The following is a 19,745-nucleotide window of genomic DNA, read 5'->3' as shown; positions in this document are numbered from 1 at the left end:
CAGTATTTTAATGTTGATACATATATGTATAGTTTTTATTTTTTTTAAAAAAAAGTTTTCCGCATTTTATTAGTAGTAGGCGTTTCATATATCTTGTCATGACCCTTATAAATATACTTGTAAAGGTATGTTACCGTTGTTAGGCTGGAACAAATCTTAACGCTTATATGACAATCATACATGTACAACAAATAGGGATTATATGGAACAATCCATTGTGAATTCAATGTGCGATGACGAACTTCAACAACGCGACCATTGTTCCTAGCTTCTTCTGTATATTGGATATCCATCTCAACCCTGTAGTGATTGTTCCGAAGAAAGACGAGGATAATGGCTTTTGCATTGTCCATTTTTCATACAAGGACATTTTTTGTCTAGCACGCCACACGGGCCATGCATCATATGCCTTGACACTAAACGAAATAACTTTGGAAAATAATCCTCATCCGGTATCTTAGCAACAACATATGAATCAAACATAACAGGCGAGCTAATCTTGCAATTAGAGGATAAGATAATAAGCATAGGACAATGTGACCGACTTCATTTTTGGAACTCAATAACATAAACATAAGCAACAACGCGGCCAAAAATACATTTTTTAGAATTTGATCTTTTAGATCAACCAACTTCGACCGAAATACTCGAGAAACAAGGTTTGGCCGATCATGGGCAACTTGAACCTGATACAAATTGTCTTTAATTTCTTTCGATTCGGGGTTGCAAGTGATTGTAAGGAATAAGTTCGGTTTTCCAAACACTTTGACCAAGGCAATTGCATCTAAATATCTTTTTCGCATATCTCTGGGGCCTCCAATGAACGATGTAGGGAGGACAATACGGTGACCAATCTTGCTACCACGGGTCTCTCCACCAAGAAAACTGTCAATTATTCCTTGATACATCTCTGATCTGATCTCCGTATGATTTCGTCTGTAGTAGTCGAGCGCGTTGTTTCCAATTTGATGTACATATCAACAACAACAGACTGTTGTAATAGCCAACCACCATATAATAGAACGGATGTGTCATTACCTCTTATTGTATCCTATAGCAATAATATGCCTTGCAAGCCAATGACCTCTTGGTCAAATGGCATCACCTCTCCCACAATTGGGAGAGGTCTTGGGTTCTATGCCCACTAACCCCACCCTTTAGTCAAAAAAAAAAAAAAAAATGCCTTGCAAGACACCATTCGTTCATTCTTTCCACGAACAGCTGCAATCAAGAGATATCAAATTTATTTTTTGGAAAAAGATTTAATTAAAACAAGCCAACTCAAATCAATTATTTGAAAATCTAGCTGGTGGTTAAATAATTTCTCGTTAGATACGGTCAAAATAAATTAAGGATAAATCTATTATTAAAATTGTAAATCCTGGGAACAATTTTATGTGGCGATGCGAATTTTTAAAATAACTTAAAAAAATATTTAAACTTTGAAAAAATATAGAGTATACATTAATTAATAGTAAAATATAATATACACGAATCTTTAAAAATCAATACATTAATATATAATGTTTTCCAAAATACATAATATATGCAATTCTACCATATATCATCATAAAATATTAAAACTTGAAGTCCAAATTCTTTAAATAAAAACATTCAATATTAATTTTAAATAATATCATTCACGTTTTTGTTAATAAAAAAAAGTTAGTTAAAGTAAATTAAATCTAATATTATAATATGAACTAAAAGAAATAAAATAAAATAATTATTTATTAAAAAAATTAATGATTTTAATTATTTATTAAAAATAAAATACTGAAATTTTCACTATATGATATGAGTAAATGAATATACACAATCACATGTAATTGTGATTTGATTAACTTAATAAGGTTTTTCTTTGGAAAAAAATCAAAACTCAATATCTGACTGTATTTTAAATATTTCATATCTCAAAATTAAATTGTATATAACACTGACCTCGGTTTTCACCACTAATGACCTCAGGAAAAGAAAGAAATCCAGCAATAGAAGTCGATCCAGTGCCATAAGTAGCTGGACTATAATTAACTCCAGATTTCAGAATATGTTGTTGTCAACCAACATCACCGTAGGGGAAAAACAATGGATATTGAGATTCGAGTAAAAACCTCCGCGCGCCACAATATCGACATGCTGATTCCATTGAGGAAACATACAAGTAATCGATGTCTTCCTCGATAACTTGAGGAAAAGAAAATAGTGATTCAACATAAATCATGGTATTAAAAACCAAGTGAATCAATCAATATTAAGAAAACAAAATGAACACATACATTGGCGCAAGCATCTCAGACCAGTAGTAAAACTCCCGGCAGCACAACCTACTATTTGCACACCATAAAGATGAAAGCATCGGAAAGAAAAGTAAAAGTAATAAAAGTGGTTCATCGATACCAAGAAACAAAATAAAAAGCAGATATTTTGAGTAAGAACAAACACGAAGCCGAGAAGCTGACTAGTTGGAGTAATTGGCAGGGGCGGTCCTGAGAAAAATGTGGCCTGGGACGAAGTTAAAAATGTGACCCCCTTTCATTAATAATATATATATATATACATATAATATTAAAGAACAAACACATTAGAAAGAATTTTACACATAGTTTCTAAAAATAAATTATTCAACAACCAATATTATTTAAAATTAACTCTTATTGCATTTTAAAAAACAAAGTCATCATTTTTTGACATTCTATGTTGAATATTTGTGCAAGAATTGAACTATTTAACTAAATTCACAAACAATGTAAAATAGTTCTAAATAATGAAGTCAAATACGAACAAAAAATATATATGTATGTAAGAGAAAGATAATAAATTAATGTGATATAAATTAATAAAATAATGATGCAACAATCCATTAGTAAATGAAAAAAATGAAAATAAAAATTCTACCTTTTGTAAAATTACTCAATTTCATAATAAGTAAAGAAAAACTTGACGGTATGTCTACCTATAATACAATGGAGGTGTTCTAAAAAAAATAATACATCAGAAGTCTGCAAAAAATTTTCGTACATGGATTAAATTGGTTGGAGGGCCGCACGAGGAAAAGATATAGAAGTTGAACAGAATTAGTGAACCATGGAGTTTGTGGTAATTTAACTCATTTGGAGCAAGATTTTTGTTATAAAAACTTATTTACAATTTCTTTTTTTTGTTATATCATTATTTATTAATTAAATTTATTTGGATATTAATTTAAATACTAATTTTTTAAAAATAATCGGAGGCCCGTCTCAAGGTGAGGCCCTGGGCGGTCGCCCGGCCCGCCCTACCTTAGGGCCGCCCCTGGTAATTGGTGCATTGTCAGAGCTCGATGAACCATGGAGCAATTTGCTGCCAAAACAAGAGGGAATGAAGACAGAAAAAATATAAAACCAATACACTATTTAAAAAATAGAGTAAGCAACACCCGGCAAAAACTCAAGAGCAAAGTGCCTAAAAATAAAAGAATCGATTAATTAACAGTGAATTACTATCTAAGTAACACCCGGTGGAACCCGAAGAGCAAAGTGCTTGATTACTTAACAGTGAATTACCATGCAATACCGAATTGACATTGACATAAAATAAAATGGGAGAAATCGAGCCCAAGGAGTAACGAACAGAGGACGAGGAGAGAAACCAAGGGCAGAGCCAAATACAGCCCGAGTAGAAAAAAAAATTAATTTTTTTATATATTAATATATATTAAATTTGAGAATAATTTATGAATAGCTCGGGTATCTCAATTTTAAAAATTAAAGAGTTCAACTTAACTAATAAACAAAATGGGCTAAAAAAATCAATTAAATATGAGTCTAATTTATTAATAGCTCCTAATTTAAGAAAAGAAAGGGACACAAATGTGCGCCGCCACATGTTACCGTAGTCAACGTTTTATTTTATTTCTTTTCTTTAATGTACGCCACATGTGAGTAATGGTTTATCCTAAAGAAGAGCGTAATTATTAATGACTTAAGAAGGGTAGTGAAATGAAGGAGGAGAAAAATGTAAATACACAAATAAACTGGTATATTTATATATAAAATAATAATAATATAATGTAATATAGGTATATATATATATATATATATATGTGTGTGTGTGCGCGCGCTTCCGCATCGAAAATTTGAAGGAAAAAAAAAGATTATTTTAGGATAATAAGGGTGAAATTATTTATATATAACGATCATCTTTTTTTTTTCGTGTAAAAATAAAATAATGAGTATTACTATAATTTCATTATAGCTTCACCAAATTAATTAAGAATCAATTTTTAATGACATATATAAATTTATTGGTGAAATTTTGATTTTTATAAAGGAGCCAACCACACACACACGAATACAAATAATAAATATAAACATAGGAATTAACAAAATTTTAATTGTAAATCGATCTTAAAAATAACTACACTATTAAAATTAAGGGCTCGGAGTAACTACACTATTCAAATTTTAAAAAAAAAATTATATTTTTATTTAATTATAAAATCATAAAACCTATTTTAAATAAATATATATCTTATTTATTTATTTTATATTTTTTAAAATGTAAAATATCATATAATCATAAATTAAAAATATTAAAAAAGACATTTTTAAAATTTTTTAATTTAATATAATCCATAAATTTTACATAAAAATTATTTAGAAAGAAAAAATTTAATATTATGCATGTTTCGCGTGCATAACAAGATGTTATAATTCGATCTTACAATTAGTATCAAAGCCGATGTCATGAGTTCGATGCATAATATGAGCTAAAAGATTCGAGTAGCACTTAGGTACACAAGTCCTATGTCATCTTTGATCTTTACTGGGAGTCTCAAATGCTAGAAAGATGCTTGGAACTTGGAAGATACTAAACTGTCATTGCTTAATTTCTACCAACAAATTAGATTGATCTATGATACTTATTATTATTATTATTATTATTATTATTATTATCATTATCTTCTATACTATTTATTTTAAAATTAAACTTCTTAGTCATTTTACTAATTAACTACGATATGATGGTAAATTTTTTTTATAATTCTCATCAGCTTCTAACCATGTGATTATATATACATATATATATATATATTACATTTTTTTTAAATTTTATTTTCTCTCGTATCATTTCAATATAAAAAAAATTAAACAACTTCATTTAAAATAAAAAAATTATTATATTCTCTAAACACACGTATTGCGTTTTAATAATTTATAATACTAATCATTCCTGTTATACAAATATCATATAATGTCATATTTTCAATATTTTATATGTATTTTCATCCATAAATAAATATGCGGGTCCAGAGGGTACATAAACTGAATGCAATTTGAGTTTATATGTTTAGGTATTTAAAGAAAAATTGGTTTCTTATTTAGGATTTATAACTATAACTATGGTAAGTATTATTTAATTGATCGATTAAAAACATAAACCCATATCGGTAAAATTTTGGTGACAAAGTCGGTAACGGTTGCCTAGAGCATACATCACCAAATAAATAAAAGCCGCGATTTCAAGGTCACAGAAATTGCATTGCAGGGGGGAGAATTCCATCCTGTTCGGGAATTGGCCGCTCGTTATTCCCCGTAAAACCCATTGAAATTCTTCGTTATAAGGTAATTCATCGTTCTATATTCGGTATAAACCCTAGGCTATTCGATGCTATTTCTCCGCTATCGCGGTGAATTATCGTGGTCTGGAGTTTTGAATTGCCGTCGTTTGTATCTTCTATTTCACACCTTAATTATTTCCCTGTTGGCCAATTCGTGAGTGGGTTTTCTTTGTCTGGCTCTGCAAAACGAGGCTGATAGTATGTATAATTGTTACCCTACAAACTGGTACTCAACATACTACTGCATCTAATGTGTTAATGTATTGTAAGTCATTTGATCATTGGGGAAGTGGTGTTATGATGGTATGTATGATTGTTTTTTTGCCTTTTCTTTCATGGAGTAAAATCATCGTGGTCTGGAGTTGTGAGTGGAATTTGACTTGTTAATCATTCACCTTGTGGATTTGCGTTGCTATTTTTTGCCTTGTCTGTTTTTCACTGAGTAATGGTTCAGTGAGTGGTATCAGTTTGAACGATAAGGAAAGGTTGAGTCTTTTTTGTTTTGTTTTGTTTGATTCCCACTTTAAGCCATCGTTAGACATATTGAAATGGGAAATTGATGTGGATGGATCTTACTCTTTTATTGTTTTTGGATTTTGGATGGATCTTACTCTTTCTCTATTTTTTTTTTATTGAAGAAAGAAAAATAAGATATTATCGTGTTTAAAAATAGAGTATACATGATGAATATATGTTTTTGTGAAGCCGTTCAAATGCTAAAAGAGTGCAGTAGGTTTAAAGTGTTTCTTCTTCTTGTTCTTGCAAAGGTGTATGATTTGAGATTTCATCTGCTGTCATATGAAGAACATTTGAATTGACATTCTTTTTCCCATATATTGTTTGTTTCTTGTAATTATATTTGTAAACAAGTGATATTCAGTTGAAGTGTCTGAACAGAGCAGATGGCGTCTTCTGATGATGAAGGCGAAACAATTTGCAATGTATCAGAATATGAATTTATTTTTGGTAAGGACGAGCCTATTTCGTTCACTGAGTTACCTGTTGGGTGGAATAAAACTGGGACGAGCCCATTTAGATCATTGCATGGGAAGCAACAAATCTTCTTACAAGGAAAAACTGATAATGGTCTTCGAAAAATTTATAAGCCGGTTATTGCTTGGAAGTTTGATCTTTCCTATGCAAAGCCTCAGATTTCGGTGTTGTCTAAAGATGGGAACTGGATCAATCTTTTGAAACCAAGACATGCTTTTGTGGTCATAATCAGATCAATTTTGATCACTGTGAATTTTTTACACTTTGCCAAGTGGAATCCTCAAGCATCACGCAAAGCTTTGTGGGATCATCTTACAGAATCGTTCAGGTTTTTATATGGGGTTTCTCTTTGTTTTATTGCTCTTTGCGTTGTTGCATGCAGTTTACCTTTTTTGCAATATGTAGGATGCTCGAGATCAGGCCTTCAGAGGATGATTTGCTTGATAATATGTCATTGATTAATGAAGCTATTAAGAGGGATGAAATTTTGGGAAAATCGAAGGTTTGTGGTTATTTCTTATTACTTGTTGGAGTTCGAAAATTTAGGAAAAGGTTTCGAGATCCAGTATTTGCAAACTAGAAACGTGCACTTTAAATAAAGATAAAGTTGTTTGCTACCTATCTGTGGATTTTGTCAGTGATTAATTTCATCATACTTTCTGCTGTAATCTATAATTCTGTATTTACTGTAACATTTTTTATGCACAGCTTTTGTCTTCAATTCTGGAGGAGAAACCTGTGAAGAGGAAGGTAATAAATGAGGTTGTGTTATGTCTCTTACACACATATAGATGCAATGCACAAGGATGAAGACATAATTTATAACCTAAATTTACTGTTCTCAATGATCATGTTATATTATTTTTAGGATGCGAAGCCTGCTTTTATAGTTGATGATAATCAAGATGAAGATGAGGAGCCTGATGAGATCGATGAAAGCGAAGAAAATGAGTCAGATGGGGATGATGATTGTTTTGACTCCGTTTGTGCAATTTGTGATAATGGGGGCAACATAATTCTGTATGTTTATCTTGCCTTTTGTTTCACATTTATGTGTTGTCTGTACGCTAATAATATTTTTCCCTGTTAGTGAATTTGTATTAAGATCATTACTCCTGCAGAATATACTCATTTTCATGTTTATGTCGTGAGCTTGATGATATGGAAGCTAACGCTGTCTTTCGTATGTATCATGAATCCTTTTCATGTTTATGCGAGCTTGATGCCATGGAAAGTCACATTGTCTTTCATTTGTATCGTGGATATCCTGGCTCTTAATTATTTTCCAAGTTGAAGAAAGGACCACATTTGGTGTTGTTTAATTTGTCTTGTAACCTTTTAGTGGCTGTCGACCTATTACTTTTCTGGCTTTCTCTAAAAAGCCCTGGATCTACCTCCAGCCACAAAGCTGGATAGCCTGGATCACATGACCACGCTTCACATGCTCTCTTTGCACAATACAGAGTATTGTGTACCGAATCTTTCGTATCCTGGATGTAAAAATGTACTGTATACTACTCGTCTCTCTCTCTCTCTCTCTCTCTCTCTCTCTCTCACTTGAAAATGTTTTCCTCCATGTTTCAGTTCACTTCTCATCTGTACAGCAGATGAAGTCTATTCATAAAAAAATTTTCCCTGTCCATTTCATAATCCTCACTTGAATTTCAAATGGATTGCAAACTCTATTGACGTCTTTAACCGAATTCTGGACACTGAGACTGAAATAATGTATCATAATGACCTGATGTAAAATGGTTAGGCCATTGCTATGACAATTTGAATTAATGGACTTCATGTTGAATTGATGTTTTGAATGGGCTATGGAGCTATAGGAAACTTGGTTATTGAGACAGTTCTGTGGGATTGACATGGGGAGATTTTTTATGTTACGCTTCCTGCTTCCCTCACAAATGTTGCTATGCTTAATTTTCCTGGGTGGTCACATTACTCTTGAATGATCTATTGCTTTCACTTATTTTATTTTGTAGAGCACCTTTTGTTGTATGAACCCATTGTTTCTTCTGCATGTGACTAAAGTATCTGGTTTTGCTACCACCTTCATGTTATTGCCTTATATACCTTTTGATGGCTTTGCGTTTCTCACTTCTTTTCCAAGTTTATTGCTTTTTTGGATTTGTAGACCTTGTGAATTATCAATTACTATATTTCATGTCTTCTATTAATCTGTTTCTTGTTATTTAATATAGTTGATGCCTGATGGAGAGTGCATGAAACCCTTTTGCCAGTTATATAGTGGGGAAGGGTCTAATGTGCATCTTCTCTATTTTTATTGCAACCTTCATGCCATTGTCTTGTCTACCTTTTGTTGATTTTGTATTTGTGAAGTTGTGTTTTCATGTTTGCCTCCTTTTCAACCTCTAGGTCTTGCAAATAATTAATTTACCTATTCTACTGTCGTTTGATAATTTGTCTCATGTTGTCTAATTTAGTTGCGAGGGAAAGTGCATGAGGTCATTTCATGCTAACATTATTGATGGTGAAGAATCTAAGTGTACATCTCTTGGCTTTACTGCTGCAGAAGTAGAAGTATGTTTCCCACCTATGTTACCTCCTACATTTCCTCTCTACTTACATCAAGTAATATTTTCTCATGGCTTCTTCTTTAGCAATCATTCTTTATGAGTGTTCATGTTCATAATTTCAGGCATTAAAAAATGTTGATTTTTATTGTAAAAATTGCGAGCATAAAAGGCATCAATGCTTCGCATGCGGGAAATTGGGATCCTCTGATGATTCATCTGGTACTGAGGTATGTTATCCTTCACAAGTTTTGAACCATTAAATTTCACAAGGCACTCCTTTGTTGAAGACTGTGTGTCTTGTGGAATGGCTTTTTCCCGATGTTATTTGATGCACCAAAACAAGTGCCTTTCTCCTGATTCATATTACATTTGGACCTTGATGGGGCTTGACGTGAATCTCCTTATGGTTAATTTTAACATCCCTGTGAACTTGGATTGCATTAGTTTCCTGAGTTCCTACGGAGAGTCATCTTATGTTTGGGAATGACTTAACAGAGGTTTACTCTTCTGCAATACCCATCAACTCTTTTTATTTCGATTTGTCCTTTTTCTTGCATGTTAGAACTTCATTCTTTGTGTGTTTCTTTTTGGCTATCTGGAAACGCTTAACAAATGGGTAGGTGCTTGCAATTGCATTGCTTCGTATATAAAATGTTCTGGCCTTTTCCTCCCAGGTCTTTCGTTGTGGTAATGGAGCTTGTGGGCACTTTTATCATCCCTTTTGTGTGGCAAAACTTCTCCATCCTGGTAATGAAGCTGCAGCAAAAGAACAAGAAGAAAAGATTTCTTCTGGGGAACAGTTCGCATGCCCTGTACACAAATGTGCTGCTTGCAAGGAATTAGAAGTGAGGTCGGATGAGCAGTTGCGATTCGCCATTTGTCGCCGTTGTCCTCGGGCATACCACAGAAAGTGTTTACCTAGGTGCTTTGAATTCTGTTAGCAAATTTTTTTGAGATTAGCATTCTATCATTTTCTTAGGTTGGATTGGATGCTTACAGGAAAATTGCTTTTGAAAAGGATGTGGATTTGTCAAGAAACACTGTGCAAAGAGCTTGGGAGGGACTGATTCCCAACCGTATATTAATATATTGCTTGTGAGTGCCATTTCCGTTTTATTATCTCGTTTATACCTAGTTGTTAATGGTTTGCCTAAATATATTTTTTGAATCAGAAAACATGACATCGATGTTCGATTAGCAACCCCACCCAGGAACCATATAAAATTCCCCGGGGATGAGCAAAAGGTCAAGAAACGGCTTCAATTGGAGTCCAGCAAGACGAAGCTTCTGTTGAAGGAAAGCAGTTCTACTTTAGAAAATAATGCTGAGAAGAGAAATGCTGTAAAACCGTCTGAAGGGATGGAAAAGTTGTCTAGTAATTCAAATCTTGGTGATCTTTCTAGAAAGAGACTGGAAAAATTTCCCCAACAGGGGTCTTTCAAAAAGCAGAAAGTCGCTTCTAACAGATATTCTCATGTCAAGCCGAATCAATCTACCACTATTGATAGCGACACATCTTTAGGCGGTAAATTGTATGCTGTGTTTTACGGTGCTGATTCTGAACCAGCAAAGTCTAGCAAGGGGGAAAGAGGTGACGTCGAATACGAGAAATGCCAAAAGTTTAAGCCTGAGAATAGGATAGACAATTCTTTGACTCTCAATGCTGATGCAAAACAAAGGTAAAGGTGTGACTGATTCCTTACGTGGTTTATACCCCTCCTTTTCTATTTCTCTGTCTCCCTCTGGTTTCTCCCTATGTGAACCCTGGCCACGATCTACTTGTTTATTAGGGTATGCAAGCATCCAGGAGTATTTGGCTAATAGTATTTGTATGCAATCACAATTTCACTAGGGTTAACATTAGTGTTTTCTATAAATTGTAACTTAATCATTTTCACTTATTTTATGTTTGCAGAATATCCTCTATGATGAAAAATGTTTCATCTTCAATTACCCTTGATCAAATTAAGAGAAGGCATAAAGGACCATCAACTCATGGTTATTCTTCAAAATTTGCAGCAGAATATATTACGTTGGGGAAGGTGGAGGGTTCAGTACAGGTACGTGCTTAAGGTTTTCTGGAAATATACTGACTATCTTAATGGAAGTTAAATTTTGGTGTCACTGCAGGCTATACGTGGTGCACTAAAGAAATTGGATAAAGGAGGCAGCATTGAAGATGCCAAAGCAGTTTGCGGGAATGATCTTCTCATCCAGACGATGAAATGGAAGGTATTTGTTCAAGACTGAAGGCTGATCTGACTATCTCTTTGTTCATGTCTTTTAGTATCCACAATTGATGATTTACATATTCATTTTTTATGATTGGCTAAATGCTAAAATCCCTGCAAAGTTTTCGTACAGCTGAATGCTCAAAATGTTCTGTTTTGTCTTAAATGGAGATTGTTATGTCATTTACTCATTTATTTGGAAACTTATTAAAGTCAACATCTGTGGGACCACCTTGATTCAGTAGCATAATATGGGCTATCTGGTGGGCGCCAAAGGTGAGTCGTCAAACTTCATGCTCTATCTGCTTCCATATGGCACATGCCACAGTGTTGGTGGGTGCTGCAGACTCAGCGTGGGAAGTTGCTGGGCATTGTTGCAACCATAGTTCTCTACTTGAACTTTATAGTTTAGGGATGTTGAATCTCTTGAGGACATATCCCATGTTTGCTTTAGATGAATAGTTTGAGTAAATACATCTTTGTTCATAGAGAATATGTAGTCTCTGACTACCTTGCTCAGTTTGATGAAAAGAGGGTTTGGTTGAATTTACCACCTGTAAGTCCTGTTGACTGTTCTCCTCCCAAAGATTAGGTTAGTGTTTGCTAGCCTTTATAACCTTTAAGTTAAGAGTAAAACATTGAAACAAAGACAGGCATCTGAAGGTATCTTGAAGTAAGCACAACTTAGGTTGTTTGAATTTTTTTGCTGGATCGTGTAGGGAGAAGTATGTCTAAGGTGTTGTTTATATCTAATGATTCTTTAAGAAGCTTCTCAAAGAGATGCATATTTTGGTTTCTATGTTCTGTAGCTTTGAGAAGCATCGTGGCGATATTACCCTTTCAATTGCCTAACAATATTCTGGAAACTGTAAAAAACAAATAGATGGAAATATTGTTTAGTACAAAAGTACAAGGTAACAACCAAATGAAAAGAGGTGGTTCCTGGATACCATAGTTTTCATAGCTCAATGATTTCTCTATTTTGAGAATTTATGTGCCTACTTACCACAACCTGGATAGGAAATAGAATTGCTCATGGCTGTATTATGATATGATTATTTGGGTTACATGTTTGTCAAGTACATAGGAGAAGTTGAGTGGCGAGGCTGAATGGCAATTGCTCACATGCTATTGGAAATTATAGCCATAGCCTATCCAACATAATATTTAAGTGTCGGTGGATACTTATTTTAGATGTAATTATGATTATAAACAGATACTACTGTGTAATTGCAACACTTGAAATACTCACTTTTTTTTACAGAGTACGCAACTTTAATATCTTGGTTCATTTCTAAGTGAAACAACTTTGATTAGATTCTGCAAACATCTTGCGTAACATTATGAAACAAATCAAGGTTAGGGCAGGATGTTAGCAACGAGCAAGACAAAAGTTTACCGTATATGTTTGATATGCCAAGGAATAATTTTGCGGTGTTTTTGTTACTTAGTGGTATTGCACCAAGCTTGTCTGCCTCAGATGTTATAAAGAAGATGTTATTGTGTAAGTCATGTGGAAATTGTCTGATTTTGCAACATCCTTACTCTTTGGAACTAAAACCAGGGCGGTTTGTATGAGAGCTCTGCAGATACCACTATAAATTTTAGTTTAGGTTTAAGTGACTGAAGTTCATTAACTATTTTCTATGTGAAACTCCTCTGGCCAGGAAACATTTCCATAATTTTATGAAATAGGTTCCAGGATTGAAAAGAATGTTCAATGTTAGGGAATAGAAAATGTACACATGGGGAAAAAGGGAATATAGTGGGGGGCGGTTGGTAATGGTTACGCATTCTGTCATTTTTCCGGTTTATAATTTATAATGGGAAGTTACTAGCTTGTTTTGAAATCTAGTTCAGATTATTCAACTCTGGGTTTATTATATGCACTGATATTCCAGTAAATTGCCTTAAATCCTTTGTTCTTTTCCATTGTTTGTACATTAAATATTCTGTGGTTGTAACATTCTAAAAGGTGTCAAGGACTGAGGGTGCTTTTGTTACACTGCCCCAAGCTTATCTGAACAAATCATGAAAACAGAAACGTGCCTTTTCTTTTTTAAGCAGGATCTGGACTACTTTAAGATTGTATTTTAAAGCAGGATTCAGACTGTTATAAGATTGAGATGAAATTCTTTATCAGATGCTAATGTTTGCATTATCAAGTGATGAATATTTACTTACATCGTGTACCAAAACTAAATACATTGGATTAAACAAGCGAAATGTTTTTCGCTTGAGAGAATGAATCATCCTAAAATTTAAAAGAGGTATTGTATTTTACATGTAGATATTTTTTGTGCAGGAAAAGATGAAAGTTTATCTTGCTCCGTTTCTATATGGCATGCGCTACACATCCTTTGGTCGCCATTTTACCAAAATAGAAAAACTGAAAGAGGTTAGTTGATTTCTTAGGACAACTTTTATTAGAGAGATTTATGTTTATCGCTCGAAGAAATCGTCAACTATTTTTAGTATTAACAATGAGCATGTAAGAACTCATGATGTTAGTACGTATAGTTTGACCCATCTTAGGTCCTGGAGCTAAAACTCTCATGACATGGTCTTAGAAAATTGTACTGGTTCTTATTTTAACTAGAATGAAGCAGCTGTTTTTGTTGGTATTCTCTTTAGCACAAACTACTCTCGATATACAGTACAGCTTTTGTGGAAGCATGTGCATGAGTTTCCATATTTTCCATTGACATGCATGTGCGAGTCTCCTTTACGATCCTTTATCCTACACTTTTTTCCCGTTCATGTATTCTCTGTAATTCATGTGATCCATCAGTACCCCTTTATCTTGAATTACCTAAATGGAATCTTTATTTTGTTTACTGGTCTGATTGTGTGATTTTGCCATGCAGATCGTTGAGTTGCTTCATTGGTACATTCAAGATGGTGACATGGTAATAGTCTACCTTTTGTTCTGATTCATTAGAAGGACCACCACTCTTCTATATTAGTTTATTATAACTTATTTCTAGATAACATTGTTGAGGTCTTGAATAACACGTAGAAATACTGTCATTTCAACGTGTAAGCTCTACAGTCGAGGAAATTTGAATTCGATATTATCTCTGGTGGTATCTGTATCATTCAATTATTTTGTTTACGCAATATTTGATAATTTACCGAGGGAATAGCCTCTCATAGTTTTAGTATTCATATTTTTCCGAAAATTTTGAGATTGGTTTGCTTTCAAATTTTTTGAAATTGTAAGTAAATTTTGCTTAGAAATGATATCATAGACTAAGAAGTTATATCGTGTCACAATAAATTTGGTAAGTTAAATTTATGTTTTAACTCTTATAAAAAAATTAGAGAGAAAAATAATTATATTCTATATATTCATTTGTTGCCTTGTGAAATGTTGTGGATTTGAAATCTGAGTATATAAACTGCTCAATCTTAATATTTCTTCATTTTGCGACACACTGAGTTGTCATCTCAACTTTGAAGATGCTAATCAACAGCAGCTGTGTTGCTGTTACAGTCTTGCCATAACAAATGGATTCAGATTTTCAGCTGCTTAGATGATAAGGCATGACAGTTGTATTGTATCTTGCCGAACTGTATCATACTTGAGATCAAGATGAATAAGTCTATGAGGATCTGTTTTGATGAAAAAAATGGGCTTACAGAATCGTAGACCCTTTTAAAAGTGAAAGTAAATGCTGTTTAAGTTTTTATAACTTGTGATCTGGACTAAACTGAATTCTGGAAAATTTGAAGAATATGTAGTGATTTGTCGTGTTGTCATGAATTAATGAGTGCTTGCAATTGCTTTAGAGGGTCTGAAAGTATTACTAAGTTTATTTGAATTGATATTTGTGTGAATGATGTCACCGTCTAAGAAGGAGGCACTTCAAAATTTTTAAAAATAAAGTGTTATCAGGTTAAAAGGTAACTATTGAATCATTTTATGAATACTTCTGAAGCAGACCAAACATCGGCGATAAGACAAGATCCAGTTGGCTCTTGCTTTGACATGTATACTCTCTTGAAGACCAGCTCATCTAACTTTGAGCAATCAAACTGAGGCATAGAAAAGGATGAGCAAGTTTTTGTGTTTGATAAATTGACTGTATGAATGTGATGTAGAACTGTAGAAGTAACGTTAGAACTTGAGAATCTCCCTTTGAATAGGTTATAGGTATGATGCCTTTCAGATTTTTTTTCTGTGTATCTTGTGTGCCCATCACCTATCATTTTCGTTTTTGTAATTTGCTGGGCGATGACTATCATCTTAGAAAAATGCTCGAGGGACGAGATTTATTGACAAATTTTCCTGTGTTTACATTTACTGCTGAAATTTGAGCCTGATAGTTCAATATTTTGCATTTATGTCTTATTATCTCTCTTTTTATTCATTTGATTTTGATGATATCTTCCTTTGGAAGTTTAAATTTCTCTAATTATTGTTGAACCTGCAGTTGCACTCCGAAGCTCAGATTGAGATGGAATTAATTCATTATCAATTACTTAACTACATAGTTTCGTAATTGTCCAGCGTCTTATTTTGTGTTTGTTTTGATCAGCTGGTTGATTTCTGTTGCGGTTCAAACGATTTCAGCTGCCTTGCAAAAAGGAAGCTCGATGAGGTTGGAAGGAGGTGCTCGTTCAAAAACTATGACATACATCAAGCAAAGGTGAAATTCGTAGTTATTTTAATGCTTTTAAGTATTATTTAAGATATAAAGAATTTTCTGAAAGATCCATCAAGATTATTGTTCAGGCTACAAAGTACAGAGTAATAAAGGAAGCTCAGTGGTCACTGATAAAATGCTTTTAGTTTTTATTATCATGATTATAATTTTTATAATGTAAGACTTATTTAACATTTTAAAATTAATTAATATTGTGGAAGAAAGAAAGTTTTAGTCAAGTTTCATGATGCTTCATGTACTATTTGAAGAAAATGAACACCTACACATAAGCTTTCTTTCTGTCTCTTGCTCACATCATTACACACCTTGGGTTTGAGCATGGGTTTCTTACTTTACAGATATGGGTCCTTGAAGTTTGCCAAGCCTAGTCGTTTATATCTACTTGTTTGGTTGCTGATATGTGAAATGTGGCGCAATTGCTTTGATCTTGTAGCATTAATTGGGGGATGAGAGAGATTATTGCGACTCCATTTGACATTTGAACCAAGTTTTGCTTTTATGAGTTTTTCTTTTTTCTTAGACCTTATTCCATCCTTTTTCTTCTGCACTTTCATTACCTTCAAAGTTCGAGAAAGTAATAATTGCTGCACCACTATTACCTTGAGGCTTTAAAAACATAAAGGGCATTACCTCTCATGAAAATCAATAATATCTTCTTTTCAGAACAGTAATGTCCTCTCTGTATTGAATTCACCATTTTAATGGGCTCAGAGTTTTGGATGAAACTTGAACGGTAAAAGTTTTGGCCTTTTACTTTTAGAATCTTTAGTTTGTATTGCACTCCTCCTCCTTTTGGGTGAAGGCTGTTCTGGGGATAAATTTGACATTTTGGGAATTGAACACGGGTGATCCCCATTATTTGTTAACGTGTTAGGAAATCTCTGAAACATCAGTTTTTTACCTGGTTCTATCTATTAAATTTTAATGTGGTCTCTAGTATCAAGAAAAGAAGTTCTCTTTTCTTCTCTGCAGGATGATTTTTGTTTTGAAAGAAGGGACTGGATGGGAGTGAGACCAAATGAGTTGCCTGATGGATCTCGATTAGTGAGAAAATCCTCCCTCTATGCTTTTACAAATTGTGGTCCCTCTCAATTCTCAGAAAATATTCACAACATGCTCTCTCTCGCAGATAATGGGGCTGAACCCACCATTTGGGGTTAATGCTGCTCTTGCTAATAAATTTATCGACAAAGCCCTCGAGTTTAAACCAAAGCTTCTAATCCTTATTGTTCCACGGGAGACGCAGCGGTAAATTTTTACTTTTTTGGCTTATGCTCAAAAGTCTAAACAAGGAAACTGTATTGCATCTGCATCCTGTGAAGAAGGTTAAGTCTGTTATGTCTCTGTTGATTAGGTTGGATGAAAAGAAATTCCCTTATGATCTTATTTGGGAGGATGATCAAATGTGCAGCGGCAAGGTAGGTAGTTTGTTTGTTTTTCTGTTTTTTGTTTGCATTTTCGTATTGATAATCTGACAATGTTATTTGTGATCGCTCTTAATGTGCTGTATCTATTTCAGTCGTTTTACCTACCTGGGTCAGTTGATGCCCATGACAACCAAATTGAGGATTGGAACAATACTGCCCCTGTTATTTACCTTTGGAGTCATCCAGATTTGACATCCAAACATAAGGATATTGCTGTACGGCATGGTCATTTATCTGGAGCTCTGAAGAAAAATAGCTCGGAGGAAATTCGTCACGAGATGGACTCCTGTATTCCTAAACAGGAATGCCATAATGTTGATGAACCTTTTGTTAGGAAAGTTGAAGATAAAAATCCCGATAAACAAGAAACTCAGGAACAAGAAGCTAAGGTAACTCCAAGTCGGCAGGTTGTTTATCCACACGACAGAAAAAACACTATAGATGATAAGAAAGATGTCCAGAATACGGATCATTCTGAACCTAAACCAAAGAAGCTTGCTGACAAGCCAAAAAAGAGAAGACGATCAAACAATGATAGGTCTCATGTTGATAATTCCCATAACAAACATCCCGCATCAGGTAAAGCTTCACCAAGTTTAGCTGATGGCCGTCCACTGGACACATATTCATCCGGACACCTTGAACGAACAACACATGTTCATGCTGGGAGGGATGATTACAAACAGTCTGATTGTCGGAATTCATATTCCCCATATTCTCAAACTGCATATAATGGCAATCGGGACGATTATTTGGTGAGAAAATACAGCTTGAATACCGAGGAACAATACCCAAGTATGCCCGGAATGGCCAGCAGACAAACATACTCTCAGAATCTTAATCCTGAATATGATTATAGGGGCTTGAATGATCGAAGGACAGGCTATCCCTTCGGAAGGACAGATCACCCACATGCAAGTCTTCCACCGATTTCCTGGAATCCAAGACCCGAGCATCTATCTCATCCGGGGACCGGGATTCCATCTCCAAGCGGATCGTTTTATGGCGGGATGAATACTATGAACCGATATGCTGCTCGATTGGATGATATGAATCATGTTCATATGAATAATATGGTTCCCAGATCACCCATGTCGGATACAATTGAAAGGTACCTTCCGCCACCCATATCAGATACAATTGACAAGTACCTTCCGTCGCCGGTTCCAAGACCAGGATATCAAGCCTTTCCTCCTGGTCCTTACTACCCTTAGTTTCAGCCAAACCCACAGGCCTGTTCAACATGTCTGGTTTCCTATATTCACCCGCGGTCGTCCTTCTGGGTTTTAGTCGTGCACTTGGTCCCTTGATTTTAGGTGTAGCCTGCTTTTTGGCTGTGTATAAATATTTACTTGGTGTAGGGTGCTAAAGATTTAGTTGTGAGAATGATTGGTGAATTTGACTAATAATGTTATTTTATGCTTGATCGAAAAAACTATGTTTAGAAAGTTATCGTGCTTTATTTTCAATTTATGTGATGGGTACATTTAACTATTGCAGTATTTTGATTGTTTTTCATATTATTGAGTTGATTATGGCGACATGTGATTGTCACATTGTAACTTAACATGAGGTTATTGCACACTTTTGAAACAAATCTTAATTTGGATGTAAGCTCGAGTTTAAAACCTGGTCTTTTAAGTATTTTTTCGAGCATGTATTATAGCAAAAAATTATAATGTTAAAAAATAAATTTTAGTTCTATGGTGTAATATTTTGAGTCTTGTATTTTTTATTTAATCAATTATATAGTCTTGTACTTTTTTTTTTTTTTTGAGAGTACATATACAATATTTCATCAATATTACAACTACACGATACAACAATGTAATGAAACTGCCCGCACAACCGACGGAACTTGAGCATGGATTCGAGATGCAGTTTTGATCAGAAAGATTGTTTTCACTATATAATTATAATTGAGTCAATGAAATATACATGACTAAAAAAAAATATCGTAATTGTATACATACACAGGCCTGACTCTAGGGGGAGGCACTCTAGGTAGTAGCCTAGGTTCTCCCCTTAGATGGGGCCTCGAAAAAAATATTTTTTTTGTTTTTTATTTAAAATTTTGGATGAATTTTTAATTTATTTTGTTAAAAATTTGAAATAATGATCAATTTTTGTATTTTTGTTTCTCCTCCTTTTATAAAGTAAAAAAAAAACCACGTTTTATCTTAAAAAATGTTTTTTCTTTGTTAAATTGCTCTTCTCAGGTGAGCTAGATTATTCAAATTAGGTCAACTAATGTGTCCTTTTTTTATTGAATATTTTTTTCT

The 19,745-nt window shown here is 33.9% G+C and overlaps 1 protein-coding gene across 4 annotated transcripts; it reads left to right on the top strand.

Annotated features, from left to right (window-relative positions):
- The first annotated feature begins 5,432 nt into the window (after positions 1–5,432).
- On the top strand, positions 5,433–18,901 carry LOC140886532 (protein ENHANCED DOWNY MILDEW 2). 4 transcript variants are annotated; one of them, XM_073293134.1, is made up of 19 exons: positions 5,433–5,603; positions 6,502–6,920; positions 6,998–7,094; positions 7,301–7,354; positions 7,461–7,612; positions 9,043–9,139; positions 9,258–9,362; positions 9,810–10,057; positions 10,135–10,230; positions 10,308–10,814; positions 11,051–11,195; positions 11,266–11,367; positions 13,672–13,764; positions 14,234–14,275; positions 15,908–16,018; positions 17,009–17,080; positions 17,166–17,284; positions 17,391–17,454; positions 17,556–18,901. In XM_073293134.1, the coding sequence occupies exons 2-19, from the start codon at positions 6,502–6,504 to the stop codon at positions 18,675–18,677; spliced, it is 3,645 nt and encodes a 1,214-aa protein (XP_073149235.1). In that variant the 5' UTR covers positions 5,433–5,603; the 3' UTR covers positions 18,678–18,901. The 4 variants fall into 4 exon arrangements, with proteins under 4 accessions (XP_073149235.1, XP_073149234.1, XP_073149237.1 ...); XM_073293133.1 differs by having other exon boundaries at positions 6,497–6,920; XM_073293136.1 differs by having other exon boundaries at positions 5,434–5,603; positions 6,497–6,920; positions 7,301–7,342.
- The last annotated feature ends 844 nt before the right edge of the window (positions 18,902–19,745 follow it).

Source organism: Henckelia pumila, chromosome 3 (assembly GCF_033568475.1).
Source record: "Henckelia pumila isolate YLH828 chromosome 3, ASM3356847v2, whole genome shotgun sequence".
Classification (NCBI taxonomy): Eukaryota; Viridiplantae; Streptophyta; class Magnoliopsida; order Lamiales; family Gesneriaceae; genus Henckelia; species Henckelia pumila.
Note: the sequence above shows the minus strand (reverse complement) of the source record. Positions and strands in the feature narration are given on the sequence as shown.